We start from the raw sequence: 16,639 nt of genomic DNA on the forward strand, positions 1-16,639 counted from the left end.
AAAATAGACTACGTTGAAATCTGATTCAGTTTTGACTCCACAACAGTGTTTCTTCCACAGTGGATAATTAGGCTTCTGAATCCTAATAACTATTAGAAGACATGCCAACCCCACATATCATTTTATTAATGTAATAATTTACTTCATTTTCTAAATTTACAAACTTATGAAAAATTGAGAAATTAAATGCATGTTTATCATTTGACAATTGTTTGATAAAATTTTAAACTATAAATGGAAAAATTTTGAATTTTATCAAATGTTTGTCAAATTACTCATACATGCTTATGTTGGATAATTTCTGTATACTGAAAGAATTTTGTTTTAATTCTACAAGCCCGTCTGGATTATAGTGTGTTTTTCTCTTCAGAGATAGTACTAGATTTTTTTTCTAATGTTTTGGTTTGTTTCCTGCTTTTAAGTTTTTTAATAAAAATGTATTACTTACAGAATATTATAACCAGCTTTATTTATTCTCACTTCAAAACTAGTGAAAACTTAATAAGAGTCATAAATCTGATAATGTTATACTCATGAAAATTTTTCTCCTTGTTTGTTTACTTACCACTTCTTCAGCTTCTGACATTTTTTCCCTTACATAAAGTCCTACTTTTGTATGCTATTTCTATTTCATCTGCTCTCCAAATACCTGGTTAGTTATTTTTCTATCACAACATGTACTTCTGTGCTTCGAGACAATTTTTCTAAAGTTTCTCTGTCTCTAAATACTTCACAATTCAGTTATTAATCCATCTTCCTATCTTAATTGTTACGCTACTGAAGTATTCATCTGGAAAACAATGTTATTTTATTTTCAACAAACATGTGTAAATGGGGTGCACTGGAGTTACCTTAAGGCTTCCTGTTATTTGTTGTGCAAGCGATTTTCTGTCTCCTACAGCAAGTCTATTTTGCTGGCATGAGATCTGTTTATACTGACTGATCTTCCTCTCTGGCTGTTGGGGTTCCTTAGATGATTTCTTATTTTCTTTATTGGCCCTTAGATCTGGTGATAGAAGTAAACAAGTGGGGAGAATCTGGCTACTTTGCACTACACTGAGGTGGTGGTGCAGGGCCCCATGGGGGTACCATCCTCCCGCGGAGTGGCAGGATAAAGGCTTCCTGTTCCTGCGCCCCCAGGCATACTCTCCGTTTCAGGGGGCGGAGAACATAGGCCAGCTCCTCTCTTGTCCTTATTACTAACTTTCTTCTGAACCTTTGAGTTATAGCTTCTTTTACAATCTAGCATCTTTTCTCTAGCCCAGGCAATCCTCTAAAGAGTCCATACCAGTGCTGCCCCAGGCAGCGTGACGTAAAAAGCACCACAACCCAGGTGGTTTGAACAGTACGAGCAGATTGCCTTGCAGTTACGGAAACAACAGATACCCAAATCAAGATATCAAGAAGTAATTAGTGCCATGGTGTAACAGGTAAATCTGCTACCCTTTGATGCTGGCACCCATATGGGCATCAATTTGTGACCCAACTGCCCTACTTGGGAAAAGCAGCAGCACATGGCCCAAGGTGCTTGGAGGTCTATAACCCATGTGGGAAACTCTAAAGTAGTTCCTACCTTTAACTTGGCTCAGCCTGGACTGCAGTACCACGTAGTTCACAGCAGATGGAAGATCTCCCTATGGTTTCTTTCTCTGTAACTTTGACTTTCAAATAAATACATCTTTTTGAAGAGAGGTATTAATAAGGTTGATTCACTCTGAGGACTAAGGGAAGTATCTCTACTGGGTGTGTCTCTTTTGTTTACACAGCCATCTTCGTTAACACTTTATGGTATTTTCCCTCTATGCTTAACTATATGCTTTCATGTTTTCCCTTTCAAAAGGGTACCAGCCATAGAAGATTCACATCCTAACAACATTGCTACAAGAAGATTATCTTCACAAAGATCTCTTCTCGGGAATGCTCACCTGCTGTAACAGTTAAATGCTATTTAGGATGTTTGCTACCCTTTAATATCTGAGTGCATATGTTTGAGTCCTAGCTACATTCCTGATTTCAACTTTCCACTAACAAACATCTTCCGAGGTAGCTAGGGATGACTCAATAGTTTTAAATAATAACTTATTCCGTATATTTAATTTATGCCCATGACATTTTCCTATATATGTGTTCTACTACATTGCTGACTTTTTAAGAATTATCTTGGCAATCAATAATTTGACTATGACATACTTAAAACTACTTCAGCATTAAATAATATCTACTATTTTTCTGATCATTATTGCTAAAATATATCAAATTTAATGTCTCCTAAAAATTGTTTCTGACTTTCATGATCATCTATTTTACCTTTTCCTTCTTTTCTTGCTCCTCTCATATTTATCGAATTGTTCTAACATTTAAAGTCACATTTACATCATTCATTTTCAGCTTGCATTTTGTGATAATTTAAGACTACTCATTTCTACCAAATATTTTGAATTTTTATTATTATGTACATAAATAATTAGAAATATCATATCTCTTCTCATAGAAGCATTACTGATTAGATTAAAAACCTCTGTGCATAAATATGTTGTTTCCTTCATTTTTGTCCAATATCAGTGTGGCCACAGCAGTTTTGTCATTGTTATATGCACCTGATATATTTTTTCTCTATATTCCTACTTCCAACCCTTTTGATATTCTTATTTTGTGTCTAATTACATAATGTATGTATGTAATTTTTGATGTTTATTATTTTAAATTTAAATGATTTTATGTGTACTGGTTTTTGAGACTTCGTTTTTAGCATCAGTATATTAATTTTTAAATTTTTAATTATTTTCCATGTTATAGTTTTGTTGTTATAGGAATTCTCCTCTCCATCTGTCTTTGCTTCCTCCCCGTATCACCTCCCCATTGTCTTTCCCCGTATTATTACAGTTGTGTATTCCTTTGGCTATTTATTTTAATCAAGTATTATGTAGTTCACTGTTTTTCAGTCTAGTTGTGCTTTAGCTTTCATTTTTTTTATTTGTAAATATTCTCTGGCTTACTCTTCATATTGCCCTATCCAATTTTACAGTTACAGATAAATTTTATTTCTTAAATCATTATTTTGTTAAATATTTATTTACTTTTATTGGGAAGTTAGACTTACTGAGAGAAGGAGAGACCGAAAGATCTTCCATCTGCTGGTTCACTCCCCAAGTTTATACCTTTTTCTTTAAAAAAAAAAAGTATTTATTTTTGAAAAACAGCAAGATAGATCTTTTATCTATTTATTCATCTCTCAAATGGCCAAAACTCTCAGGTCTGGGACAAGCTACAGCCAAGAACCAAGAATACAATCCCAGTCTCCCATATCAGTGGGGTTGGGAACCCAAGAGCCTGGAAAGTTTTCTAATGCCTTCCAGTTGCATCAACAGGAAGCTGGATAAGAACCTGGAGAGCAGGAACTAGAGTCTATATATCCTGCCTCAATATAATTGGCAGCTCGATCCACTGCACCACAATGTTACCTTAACACATTGATCCATTTTTGGCTACTTTGTTAACTTTCATAGGGAGTAGTTTGTTTTTTCAGAGGTTTTGCACCTTTGATATCAAGCACATATTCTTTTTATCTGTTGAAATTTTTTTGCTTTCAACTTCGATGGTCCTTTCCAGCAGATAGCTAGGAAATTACAGCCACAGCATCAGTGGAATACATATTAATGATTTGACTTTTTCATGGCCATAGTTAGTGAAAAACTATGTGTAAGATATATTGGCGTGAATAATTTTTCCATAATTTTCTCTCCGGCTTCATTAAAAAACTATTGCTGAGGAGGACAAAATACCTTCTCAGAATCTTTTGGGGTGCAGATAGTTTATCTCTGCTCTTTTTATGTTACTAATTCCAAAGCTTTCTAGCTTTGACAAAAGTGGGTATTTTGGTTTTTGTTTGTGTTTTACTTCTTCCAGTTCTCCGGGTATACAGCAGAATTTAACTCCTTTCTGCTTCCATCCTCACTTGCTTTTATTTTCATAATGACATTTTCATCATTCAGGATCTCTGAATATTTGTTGTTGTTTTCACTATTTTTATATAATCCAAAGCAAACATGCAGATTTAGAAAACTACTTTTTTAGAGTGTTATATATTTTATTAGTGATTTTTAAAGTATATATGCCCTACCTAAAATGCTAGAAACCTTCATTAAGGAAATTTAAAGTTTTAGAACAAAGTTGAAAATTGTTATTTCTCTTTATCCATATATTTGACAGATTTGACAAATCTAAAATCCACTTTAAATCATATAATATTTATTTTTGTATAAATTCATAAACTATAATTGTTTACCTAGTGGGGTATTATTAATTCTATAGCATGTAATTACAGAGTGTTATGATTGTATATGAAGCCAGATCATTACTCAATTAATAAGTTAGAATAGGTAAATTATTAATGTTTCTTAATACATTCCTCTCAAAAACTATGGACATGGGATATATGCATCATCAAAATATCTTACGATGTAATAGAGTTGCAATGTTTAGGCTTTAAGTCACAACTGCTTAGATATGGTCCATTCCTGGGTCAAGCTTCATGATGTCCCTTTTTCTGACCAAATCCTGACCTTGGGTTCTATACTTACTCCAGTAGCTCTGTATATTTAGTCTACTTTTAATAATCATTTCTGGGCCATTTCTTGCCTTCAGTATGCGGTCAACAAAATCCTGTCGAATAGGTCTTACACCTAGTACTTTGTAATTCTTACCAACTAGCTAACACATTGTTCCTTTACAATGAATCCCAGCTACCCTTCTTTTTAGTAGGGGTCAAGTCAACCTGCACTATTCCACGATCCATTGCAGCATTGCCTGGGATAGCCTCTCCTTGAGGGACTGCTGCAGAATTGATCCTTCTGAATTTGATTTCCATTAAACTGGTAACTTTCTAACTAATTTCTAACTTAGAAGTATCTTTCAATCTTCCTTAGAAAGTGCTAATGTATCAGGAATATTTGGCTTATTCTAGAAGTGACATTACTTTTGATGAGTGTTTAAATTGGTATTTTTATTTTACATATCATCTTCTGGTGAGATGATTAGAGTGATTCATTGCTCATTAATCCAATTTTTATTAAACTAACATTAATTCTGTGTACAAACTAACGGGTGTAAGCCTAAAAGACTTGAAAACAGTGATTCAGAGTATCTGAACCATCATGTTTATAGCAGCACTGTTCACAATAGCCAAAATTTTGAATCAACCAAAATGTCCATTATGAGATGAACAGGTAAAGAGAATGGAATATTACCCTGGTAAAAAAAAATGAAATCTTATCATTGGCAGCACTATGGATTCAACTGGATACCAAATTGAGTTAAACAAGCCAGACCTAGAAAGATAAGCAGCACGTATTCTCACTTTCACGAGGAAGCTGGAATCACACACACACACACACACACACACACACAGAGAAATAAGAGAAATGTCTGTGTGTATGCATAAATTGTAAATATAGCCTTATAAAACGTTGTTATAGTTTTGTCAAACCAGTGTTGACTGTTACATGGCCTAACCAGTGGTTAAGAATGTTATACTAGAGGCCTAAACCACGACTCACAGGCTAATCCTCCACCTTCAAGCACCAGCGACCCATATGGGTGTCAGTTTGTGTCCAGCTGCTCCATTTCTGACCCAGCTCCCTACTTATGGCCTTGGACAAGCCCTCGGGACCCTGAACCCCATGCAGGAGATCCAGAAGGGACTTGCTCATAGCTTCAGTTTAGCTCAGCAGAGGCCATTATAGCCACTTGGGGAGTGAACTAGCAGATGGAAGATCTTTTATTCTGTATTTCTTCCTCTCTCTGTAAATCTTCACTTCCAATAAAAATAAATACATCTTTTAAAAAAGAATATGAAACAGGCTCCTGGCTCCAGGCTTCAGCTCAGCCCTGGCCATTATGACCACGTGGAGAGTGAACCAGTGAACAGAAGATGTTTGTTGCTGTCTCTCCTCTAAATATGCCTTGCCAATAAAAATAAGTAATTTTTTATTTTAATAATAAAATAAATTTTTATTTTGAAAAGATGTTAAAGACATTTTTAAATGATTTATTTGAAAACAAAGTAGATCTTTTAAAAAATAAAAATTTACTTTATTGCAGGGTCCCAAGGCTTTGGGCCATCTTCCACTGTTTTTCAGGCAACAAGTAGGGAACTCTATGGGAAGTGGAGCAGCCAGAACATGAACCGGTTCCCATATGGGATCTCAGGTGTGCAAAGGCGAGGACTTTAGCTGCTAGGCTGTTGAGTTGGCCCCTAAATCTATTTTTTAAAAGAAACATGAGCAAAAGAAAACAGTAGTTTTCTCCCATGAAGAAAAAAAAAAGAAAGGTCTCAGAAATCACTTCAAATCCTTCAATAAATACACCTTTCAGATATATCAAAGACATTTTCACAATGCACAGAATTTCAGATATTAATTTACTGAGGGATTAAACAAAACAAAGAATCTAGGTCTATTTGAAATATAGCAAAGTTTTCATTTTATTGTATGATGAAAAAAATGACCAACATAAAACATTTGTGCTTTCACCATTTTGAGTATTCAGAAGAATCACTGAGCAACTATGTTGATTAAAATGGCATGGCTCTGTTTTAAAGTGCAGAAATTTGTGGTAGAATCAATCATATTCCATAAGAGACTTCTAGAATTTTATTATTTAAAGCAGAAAGCCAAGACATAGAAAGTAGCATGAAATAAGAACATATGAAAAGGCATTCAGAAAGGTCTTTATTTTCTTGGAATGTAAATTAATTAATTCAGGAAAGCATCCACAGGAATATTTAATTAATTAATTAATTAATTAATTTTGCTATAAGCTCATGCGAAAGGGTTTTGGTGATATTAGATCACAAGAATAACTAATAGGTCAATCACTCTCTGAATTTAATTAGCAGAAACTGCAGGGAAGTTTAAGAAGACACTCTTGCCATGTAGCTTAGTTGTTGGAAAAGTTACAAGATGAAAGCACAATTTTCAGATTAAGTGTTTCGTTGAACTTAGGGAAAAGTTAACATTTAAGGATTGAATATTTTGATTCCAACTGATAGTAAGTAAAAAAACATACTGCATCTATATCTTTAAAATAATGAAAGATTCAGGAATTACACACACAGACATACACACACATAAATTTTGCTTCTCAGTCTTCAAGTGCAAAACCTTACTATAAACAGGGGCAGAAGTGAGAGAGAATAAAGAAAAAAGATGTAGAGGAAGGAGGAGGCGAAGGGATAGGGATGGCGTGGAACAGGAGAGGAAGAGAGGGGAGAGAGGGAGGAGGAGATTCCCAAAGATGTACTAAGTGGTACCCTGTAACCTAGTTGTCCTTTTCACCGAAACTTACTAGGAAGATATTCAAAACGGGTACGAAAGCAGTGATGGGGAGCACTGCCCCTGTAGCTGCTTCAAAAACCTTATTAATGATGGAGAAGCGACTTAGATCATTCAGCTTCTACTCAGAAGCTGGCCATTTTTCAGGAGAGAATTCTAGAAGCAGCTGATTCATCCATCCCCGTGGTGCCCCTGTCTCATATCCTTTTCCGTTTGCTGGCCCTTTGCAAGGTGTGGATTACCGTTGACCTGCATTTCGGTGTGAAGTCTGAGGGAGGGTCGTGGGTACAACCCTTTCACGACTAATCAGTGCCTTTTCCGGAAAGAGGACTCTGGAAGACCCAACCCCTGGAGTTCTGCTATGCAAATCCCCGATGCTGCGGACTCTCCTAGTCGTCCGCCCACAGGCTTTTTTCTACCCCCCAACTCCCTCCAGTCGCCCTCCGGGCTCTGCACCGTTCCTCGCTGCTCTTTTTCAAAGGGTGAGGGTCTAAGCCTCTCCCGCAGTCCTGCTGGTCTGCCATTCGTTCTGCTGTGCAGTGGCGATTGGCAGGCTGCACAGGGTCGTCTGGCCCCGCCTCGCCTCCCTTTGCCGCGCTCGCAGTCTGGGGTTCTTCCCTCCGGGTGTCGGGATTCCTGCAGGCGGCGCTGGGAGCAGGTGGAAAAGCATCCTTGTTTTGACTGTTGCTGCTGTTCTTTCTGCAATCGTGGATCCGAGCCAAGAAAGGATGAGCCTTGTTCCTTTGATGATAGCGCTTCGGTAAACTGTTACCCAGAACCTAGGCATTTCAGACACTTCATTTCCCTCGTGTTTCTGGTCATTGAATAAATAACCTGCGTGTGTATGTTCCTGTGAATCTGCCCTTTGCTCTTTAAGTGGTCGAACTCGGTTTTCCAGCCAGCTGGAGGGTCTTGGACCGTGGGGCGCTGTCTGAGGTGCTGAAGCTTCCGGAACGTTTTTCTCCACCAGCACCATATCTCCCTTTCTGTCTGATTCCCCATGCCTTCCATAAGACTGTTTCCAGGATTGTAAAAATCTGCCCGTATCATGGCTCACGTGAGACATTTTCGGACACTAGTTTCGGGATTTTACTTCTGGGAAGCAGCACTGTTACTCAGGTGAGTGCTCTTGTCTTAACAGCTGAAACACTAAGATTGCAACCACTTGTTATTGATGAAGCCACCAAATATAGAGTTCTAACTTGACGTGCCGAGACTGTCTCTTAAACTGCATTGTTTTCTACCTACGAGTCTATTATAATGTCTGACAACAGGTAATTTGCTGTATTTTCACCCAATTCTTTTAGTTGCTGGCATAATATCTTGTTCGTCTCTAAGGTTGCTGTAAAGATTATTTCAAAAGCTTAGATTTTTCTATGCAAGTCACACTTACAGTTTTAATTTGCTAAATAAATTGTCTAACGTGAATGCTATCTGTTAAAGTGTTACAAAATATTTAGCAATTATAAATGGTTCATTGGTAACTTTCAAAAAGGCAGACATATAGAACAATAGCACTTAGAGAATTAAAAAGCTCAGAAATTTGTTGATAAATTCATACATTAAGCTAAATGAGTACTCTTTTTAGTGGCCTCATTCAGTAATATATGAAGGCAAAATAGCACATGTCATTGAATAGGTGATGTAAAATTATAATGTAAAAATTTTTTTAATGAAGTAACGTAAGGGATGTGTTAAAGTTGTTTGATGACATGTCATTTTCTTATTACATTGCTGTCATATTAGGTAAGATTCTATTTTCTTTTTAGTTCATTTAAAGAAGATAAGAGAACCTAGGTGTAGATCAAAGAGTTTCATTACTGTTCTTAAGCTTACAATGTGTACAAATCAGATACTTCTCACAGATTTTAAGCCACCATTATAAAATGTATTTTACTGTTACTATATAATTACCATAAAATTTTCATTTTTCTCATTCACAGCTTTTCAGCAGTGTTTAAGTCAAATAATTGGAGTGACTAAGTTCTATGCATACTGCTTTCTCTTTGAACTATGTGAATAATCTTTGGTTTACTGTGTTCATTTTTTAATCTTTGTGCTACCTTATAAATGAGTCATACAAAATCTATGCACGTAAACCATTAGCCTGATGCCCGTTACAGAAGATAGTTGAGAGGATTACTCTATTTCTTAAAGTATTGATTTTCTTCATGAAGAGTGCAACTATTTTGAATAGTTAAAATAGTTAACTATTTTTAGTGAAAAATATTTTAATATGTCTTAGTCTATTACTGTAACTTCATACTTCAATGAATTTTTAAATGTAGTGATCAAAATTAATGTACATAGCTTTCATTTCTAAAAATGTCATGATAATGAATACAGTTATTTTATAAAATAGATCGATCATTTCATTTTAATTCGTTTCTTACTATTGTCAGTAATAGAACTAATTTTTAAGGGAAGTAATACATTTAGCTGGCAGTTGCTTACACTTAGGAAGTTTAAAGTCAGAAGTTAAGACATTTTGGTCTTTTTGGCCAAATTCATGGAATGACAATTCAACGTGACCCATAATACACAAACTAGATCCTCTAAATAAATTAGGCTTTCATTGAAGGTCACAAATCAATTTATTTGCAGTTACTGAGTATGGTTATAAGAATTTATCTTTGATAATACTAAATAATTTTAGTCATAAGTGCTTTTTATGAGTAACCCAAAAATGTAATTCTTCAAAAAAGGCCCACCCAGTTTAGAAGTTCATACAATTCTTCAGTTCTTCATTAAATTTTTCTTTTTCTTTCACAAACCAAGTAAACATTTTCTTTGCCATAGATTAGTCTTAAATGAGAGAGTAGTTCTGTTTCTCCTATAAAGAATTTTATGTAAAGACTAAATAAGCATTGTGGTTCTGATTGATGACACTGGAGAGGATTACTTTTAGTAAAGACGGGGAAGCTCCCTCTACTGGAAATGTTTCGTAAGATAAGTGTTTGTTTTTGTGATTCTTTGTTCATGAAGTCTATTAAGAGAAAAATATATACAAGGAAAAGGAAAGAGAAAATATAACCGATCAATGAGTATATGTTTTTGCTTTCTGGATTTAAATTAAAACTGTTTTTTATTTTTAGTAGACACAGACATTGCATATATTTTGGTGTAGTATGCTATGTTCAGTGCATGCATATAGGATTCACTGATACATCATGGCATCATGGTGTTGAACATATCCATAGGCTGAAATATTTATCATTTTTGGGGAGTGAGAACAATTCCTTCTAGTTGTTTTGAGACATACAGTAAAGTATTCTATAGTTACCCTGCTGCAGTATTGAACACTAAAACTTATTTTTCCCACTTAACTGCATTAAAAAAACCTTTACAGTATAATATAGTCAAAATTAATCACATATTGCCAAAATTTATATTTAACAGATTTTAATGATTTTCAGCTTTTTAAAGTATAGTCACAGAAAAGTGCTCAACTTTGTATCAAACTGAAGTTTCACAAACAGAACACATACTGTGGAGATGACTGAAAATCAAGGATTAGAAGTATCACAGATGCACACAATGAGCGCCTGCCGCTACCCTACCACATCCTTTTCTAGGTTTACCTTGCCCAGCAGTACTCATTTTTCTTGACTATACAATAAGCTTGCTTTGCTGATTTGAACTTTATATGGATACTCTTTTGGGTATTTTTATTCTTCCATGTAGAAACAAGTTATTCATTCTCACTCATATGTGTCATTCAATTACAAGAATATATTACACCAATATGTCCATGGGCCTGATGATAGATATTTGGGTATTTTGAATAGGTTTTGAATTTATTTTGAATATATTTTTGCTAAATGCACATATGTATTTATGGTAAAGGAAGAGGAATGCTGGATTGAAGGGTGGATCTGATGAGATTTAGCTTTAGTTGTTAAAGCCAATTTTGAAAGTAGTTGTGCCTATTCACATGTGTTTTACCAAGGCTTGAGTGTTTCTGTAACATAGTGATTTAGAATTTGATCAATGAAATGTCATTATAGAAACTTCTACCATTTCCTTTGATTACTGCTACAAGCCTACAGATGATATTTTGGCTCTTTTTTGTTGTCATAATATCTTCGTTTTACTGAATGAGCATTAACATAGCAAAATAAATAGAAACAAATATTTCTTATAATATTTTAATAAGTAGCTATTATCAAAATATGCCAGACATTACAAATATAATTTTTAAAGGAGATTTTTCAATAAAGAATATTTTTTAAAATCCAGTGACAAAACTTCATAAATAGTGTAATAAATCTGAATTTTCAAATAATGAAGCTTTTAAAAGTTTTCATATTAATAAAATAAAGAACAAAATATTGGTGTTCATCATTATTTGAAATGTAGATTCGTTAATATAAAAAAAACTCATTCCAAAACCAGGAAACTGAAAAAATGTGTATTTAAGCTTATTATTTTCAAACTATACTTTTTTGTTCATATTAACAGTGTGATAACAACTGAGTTCCTTTTTGAATGGATTATAGCACATTCTATCACAAACTGAATATCTGACTTTTAGAAATCTTAAGAATCAGAAACAAAATATTTTCTTTTTGTTCAAAGTCTGTAGAATATTTGGCACTGAATTTCTTGGTTTTGCTATTATGTTTTTTAGCATGAGAACAATCCTTTTTCTTTTTAAAATAAATACTGTGCTTTAAGGAAAGAGTTATTATGATGATGTGACACAGGCAAGTACAGAAACAGCATATTGTGTAGTTTTTAAAATTATACCACACATAACACAAAATTCTTCACTTTCTGTTGGTGAATAGAAAAACGACAGCTCAGCTTCAATCAATGCCTCCAACAATCTACACTGAACATTCAGAGAACAGCTTACAAAATATTACCTCTTCTCTAAAAATATTACTTTTATTTAATTAGATAACTTTGTACTGAGACATCGATCAACTATTTTATATTTTGCAAGTTGTCTTCGTCAGTCCAATAAGAATGATTTGCTTAATTCTGTGCATAAATTTCTGTGCTAAGCAGAGCTGGGCTAAGGTGAATAGGCAACCACCACCTGTTACACTCCGGAACTTAAGAATCTGAACTATAATGCAAACAATCAAGTACTGAAATAAACACACAGAGTAATGTTTTAGACAATGAGATATAGGGAGTTCCTGGTACTTGTGCTACACCTTGTAGGATATTTGTTTAGTAAAAAGAAATTAGATATTAAGACAATAATCTATGCAAAAAGAGTAACGTGTATATAGTACATGCTTCGGGTGTGTTAATGATCGAAGTCACTTGAAACTATCATACTTTATGGTTTAAAACTGTATTCTACTACAAATAAATATTGAATTTGCTAGAATAATAAACTTACATAAATATGGAAATGTTACATCATCATTTCACAATCACATATGAATGTAACAATTGTACAAAAAGTTTATAAGTAGATAGAAATCATTTTAGAAATAGCTTAATACCTTGGCAAGCAATATATCTGTGTAGCCTCTCCTTCAGAGGTTGGGTTTACAGAAAAACAGCCATAAGGTTAGTGGTGGTATGTAGAAATAGTAAGAACTGCAAAGTCACAGTGACAAAAATACAAGGGGGAGATGTTAATCCTCTTGTTTTAGAGTTTGCAGATCACATTAATTTTCTTCTTTAGAATATAGTCTTTTAAAATTAATAGAAGAATCAGATAGATGATCATGATTATTGCGACAATATGGTGACATTGTTTTAAGGCATTGTGAGTTTCCGAAGTTAGTGGTGGTGCCAGCCATACAGCCATATGCCCAGATTACACTGCTGCCATTTTATATTTAGGTAAGAGTTAAAAAGAGATCACATGGCAAGCAAAAAAGAAGGGCACAGAAGGGAATTACTGACATGCCCAGTGAAACTGATCAAAACCAAGTGATAATGACCAAGGTTTAGCATATTCTATACTATCCATCCTGAGGACCAACTCCCACATTGTGTCTTATATTTTGTATTTCTGCTTCCATTTTATGTTGAAAATTATATTGCTCTAACTTCAGCTGGGATACTACACGAGTCCACAGTTACGAAGAGTGCATTTTACTCAAATTTTCTGAGAAAATTTTTAGGGAAATAATTTTTGAGAAGGTGAATCAGCTCTTCCCTTCCATCAAGAAACATTTATAGTGGATCCTCCTTTACTCTCCCATCGAGTGTGTCTCTTATCCTTTTTCATATGATTATCTTTACACTGAATTAACAGTAAATATTTAAAGTAAATTTTTATGTAGGCACATGAATGTTTGGTTTCTGTTTTTCATTTTTTCCTGTAATGGAAAATGGTATAACTTGTGGTTTTGTCTTGAATGGAGGAGACCCATAGAATCAAATTAAGTCTCTCCGGAGAACTTGGGAGTGAAGGCAGGAATTCTAACAGAAAATCAACTGTTGGGCCACAAAAAGAAACTGTGCATAGAATATGCTACAAAATCACAAAACATGAAGCTATTCTAGTGACAGCATAGTAACATATTTTTGGGAAACAGTTTTAAATACTCATGTGTTGTGAGAAATGACTTGGAAATAGATCTTCATTATAATGTGCTCTAAAGTTTAAAGAGAATGCATTAAAAACAACTCACATGCATTTTCATGATTAGAAGCAATATTCTTAGTGAAAATCTGAAAGTTTCTAGCAGTCTCTGACAGTAGTTCACTGACTGTGCTTCCAGAGCAAGAATTCTCTGAATGCATGCAAACACACACACACACACACACACACACACACTTCCTGCAATCAATCAGAAATTCTGACGATGCCTTGGAATATTTCTAATGCTACTATACAACCATTATGAATGTAGGACAAGTACAATTGCATTAGAGCTAACTGATCCATCCAACATCCTTCCTAAATTTAAGAATTTGTGAAAAAGTACTCCTATAGGTCATTTATTTGTTTTACCTGAAAGTCAGATTGTTGGGAAAGAGAAAGCGACAGAAACAGATATTCTCTCTGCCTTTTCACTCACCGGCCTAGAGCCAGGCTCCAGGCATTTCTTCAGGATCTCCCACTAGAGCACAGAATCCCAACAACCTGAGCCCTCTGCTGCTCTCTCTCCATTCATCAGCAGGGAACTGGATTAGGAGGGGAGCAGCTGAACAGGACCTGGCACCCACCTTGGATGCCAACAGTCCAGGTGGAGGATAAGCCTGTTATACCACCACACTGGCCCCCAAATCTCCAACCATAAAGACCTACTTACTCAAAATGAACATATTTATGAAATAATTTTAATAATTAAATATGAAATGTCATTATATTTTCCTGCATTCAAGTAGATTTCTTTTTTATAATGTGCTCCCACAAATATTTCTCTTTTGTGTTGCTTTTTTTCCCTCTCTACCTAAGTTGGCAGGTCTGCTCAGGGAGCATGATGCTTTATGCAGCCAACTCTGATGCTATAGTTTCATAGTGCTCATAAATTCTACATGAGTCTCACTATAATGTGTGTAGGAAGTAGGAGTAGTAGCTACATTTCAGGCAGTGTGCAAAGTATCCAGCAACTAAATCCATAATTTTTAATACATTACTCTAGAAATAGAATGTGAGTCATTACCTCCAAATTTCTTAGATTTTTCATCAGTTTTCTTTCACCTTCAAAATTGTTACATCAAACAAAGACATGGGATCATTTCTGATATTTGTGGCAGCTTCATCATGTTTAATCCATTGTCCTTCTTGATGAAAAAATAATAAATCATCCCTGAGATAACATCTGCCTTCCTGTCACATTAATCTATGACTTTGAATTGAAATCTACTTAAACAAGGGCAATCACCTGGAATGAAAGGGGAGCCCTGATTCAATGTTCTGTGTAAACATACAGAAAAATCATAATTGCCTAGTATATGATTTACTTAAGAAGGGCTTGTGGGCCAGGCCTAATGGCCTCTTGCTTAAATGCTTGCCTTGCACTCTTGAGATCCCAGGCAGGTGCCAGTTTGTGTCCTGGCTGCTCCACTTCCAGTTCCTGTTTGTGGCCTGGGGCAGCAGTACAGAGTGGCTCGAGGCCATGGGACTATGTACCTGTGTGAAAGACCCAGAAAAGTTCCTCTTGGCTTCTATCAGCTTAACTCCGGACACTGGGGCCACTTGGGGAGTGAAACAGCAGATTGAAAATCTTTCTCTCTGTCTCTCCTTCTCTAAATCTGACTTTCCAATGAAAATAGCTAAAAAAAAAAAAAAGAGGTTGTAAGACAGACATAAGCCGCCAGACTCTACTGGGAATCTAAAAGTTTTGCTTCTTTTTCTCATGAGAGTTAAATTTGTGTGGTGTAACGCATCACCTCTTAACTTTCTTCTTCTTGCCTCTTAATGAGCCATTTTTCAGATTATTTTCTGATTATATTACATAAACTTTTAATGGCATGGATATACTATATTTGCTTATGTACTTGCTCTGTGCCTTACTCATAAAGTTTATACATATACCATTTTTATTCAAAAAGGAAACATTTTCCAACCTTTTGAGCTGATGTCAACTTATGGTATAATTATCACTATTCATTCATGATGTTTCTTAGACTAGAGTTTTGCATTTTTACCATTTGAGGTCATAATCTATAAATAAAGCATAAAACTAATACTGAGTTATTTTAAATTTTACTAGGGCTTAGCAGCTTTATAAAATAGCAAACACTTGACATATTCTATCTGTTGATACACTTTAAGTTAAACTATTCGTGAAAGCAATACAGAACATTAGCAGTATCTTTTTCCATAAAAGCATACTGTTCTGAGAAGCCATGGAGCTTTCATCAATAAACTTCAAGTCACCACTGCCTTTGCTATTTCATGAAGAAATCACTTTTAAAATTTCATAGGAACAATTTCATATTCATATAAACATTCATGTAGATATCATTAATATAGCATCTTGAATATATTATTTGGGAAGCTTATTTTTCTATGAGTCAGACTCTGTGCATTGTCTTTTTACTTCAAAGTTAGCAAAATGTAAAATTTTGTACCCCTTTGTAAAGTTAAAAGTATAGTGGTTATAAAGTAGAATTGAAACTGTCCGTAGTGAGTGGGTTTTAGATATTCACCAGTTCAGGGATGGAAGGCATTATGAAAAGCTAAAAGTAACATTATAACACACATAGAAAATCTAATGGGCAGATTATTGTACCAACACGTAAAACGCTACAACCAAAAATGTGGAAGTATAGAGTGAAAAGACATCATCAGCAAACAGCATTACCTCTGTTTCAGATCAATTTATCTCAGAAAAAAGTGTAATACTTTAAACCTTGATAAAATGACCAAATGCCTTCCACTG

The 16,639-nt window shown here is 34.8% G+C and overlaps 1 protein-coding gene across 2 annotated transcripts in view; it reads left to right on the forward strand.

The window, feature by feature from the left end:
- Positions 1-8,379: 8,379 nt before the first annotated feature.
- The window catches only part of GLRA3 (glycine receptor alpha 3), a 123,156-nt gene continuing 114,896 nt past the window's right edge, over positions 8,380-16,639 (forward strand). For both annotated transcript variants that reach the window (XM_004579034.3, XM_012931395.3), the window contains exon 1: positions 8,380-8,450. In XM_004579034.3, coding sequence (XP_004579091.2) covers positions 8,380-8,450 — 71 coding nt within the window. The remainder of the gene's footprint in view (positions 8,451-16,639) is intronic.

Source organism: Ochotona princeps, chromosome 11, assembly GCF_030435755.1.
Source record: "Ochotona princeps isolate mOchPri1 chromosome 11, mOchPri1.hap1, whole genome shotgun sequence".
Lineage (NCBI taxonomy): Eukaryota > Metazoa > Chordata > Mammalia > Lagomorpha > Ochotonidae > Ochotona > Ochotona princeps.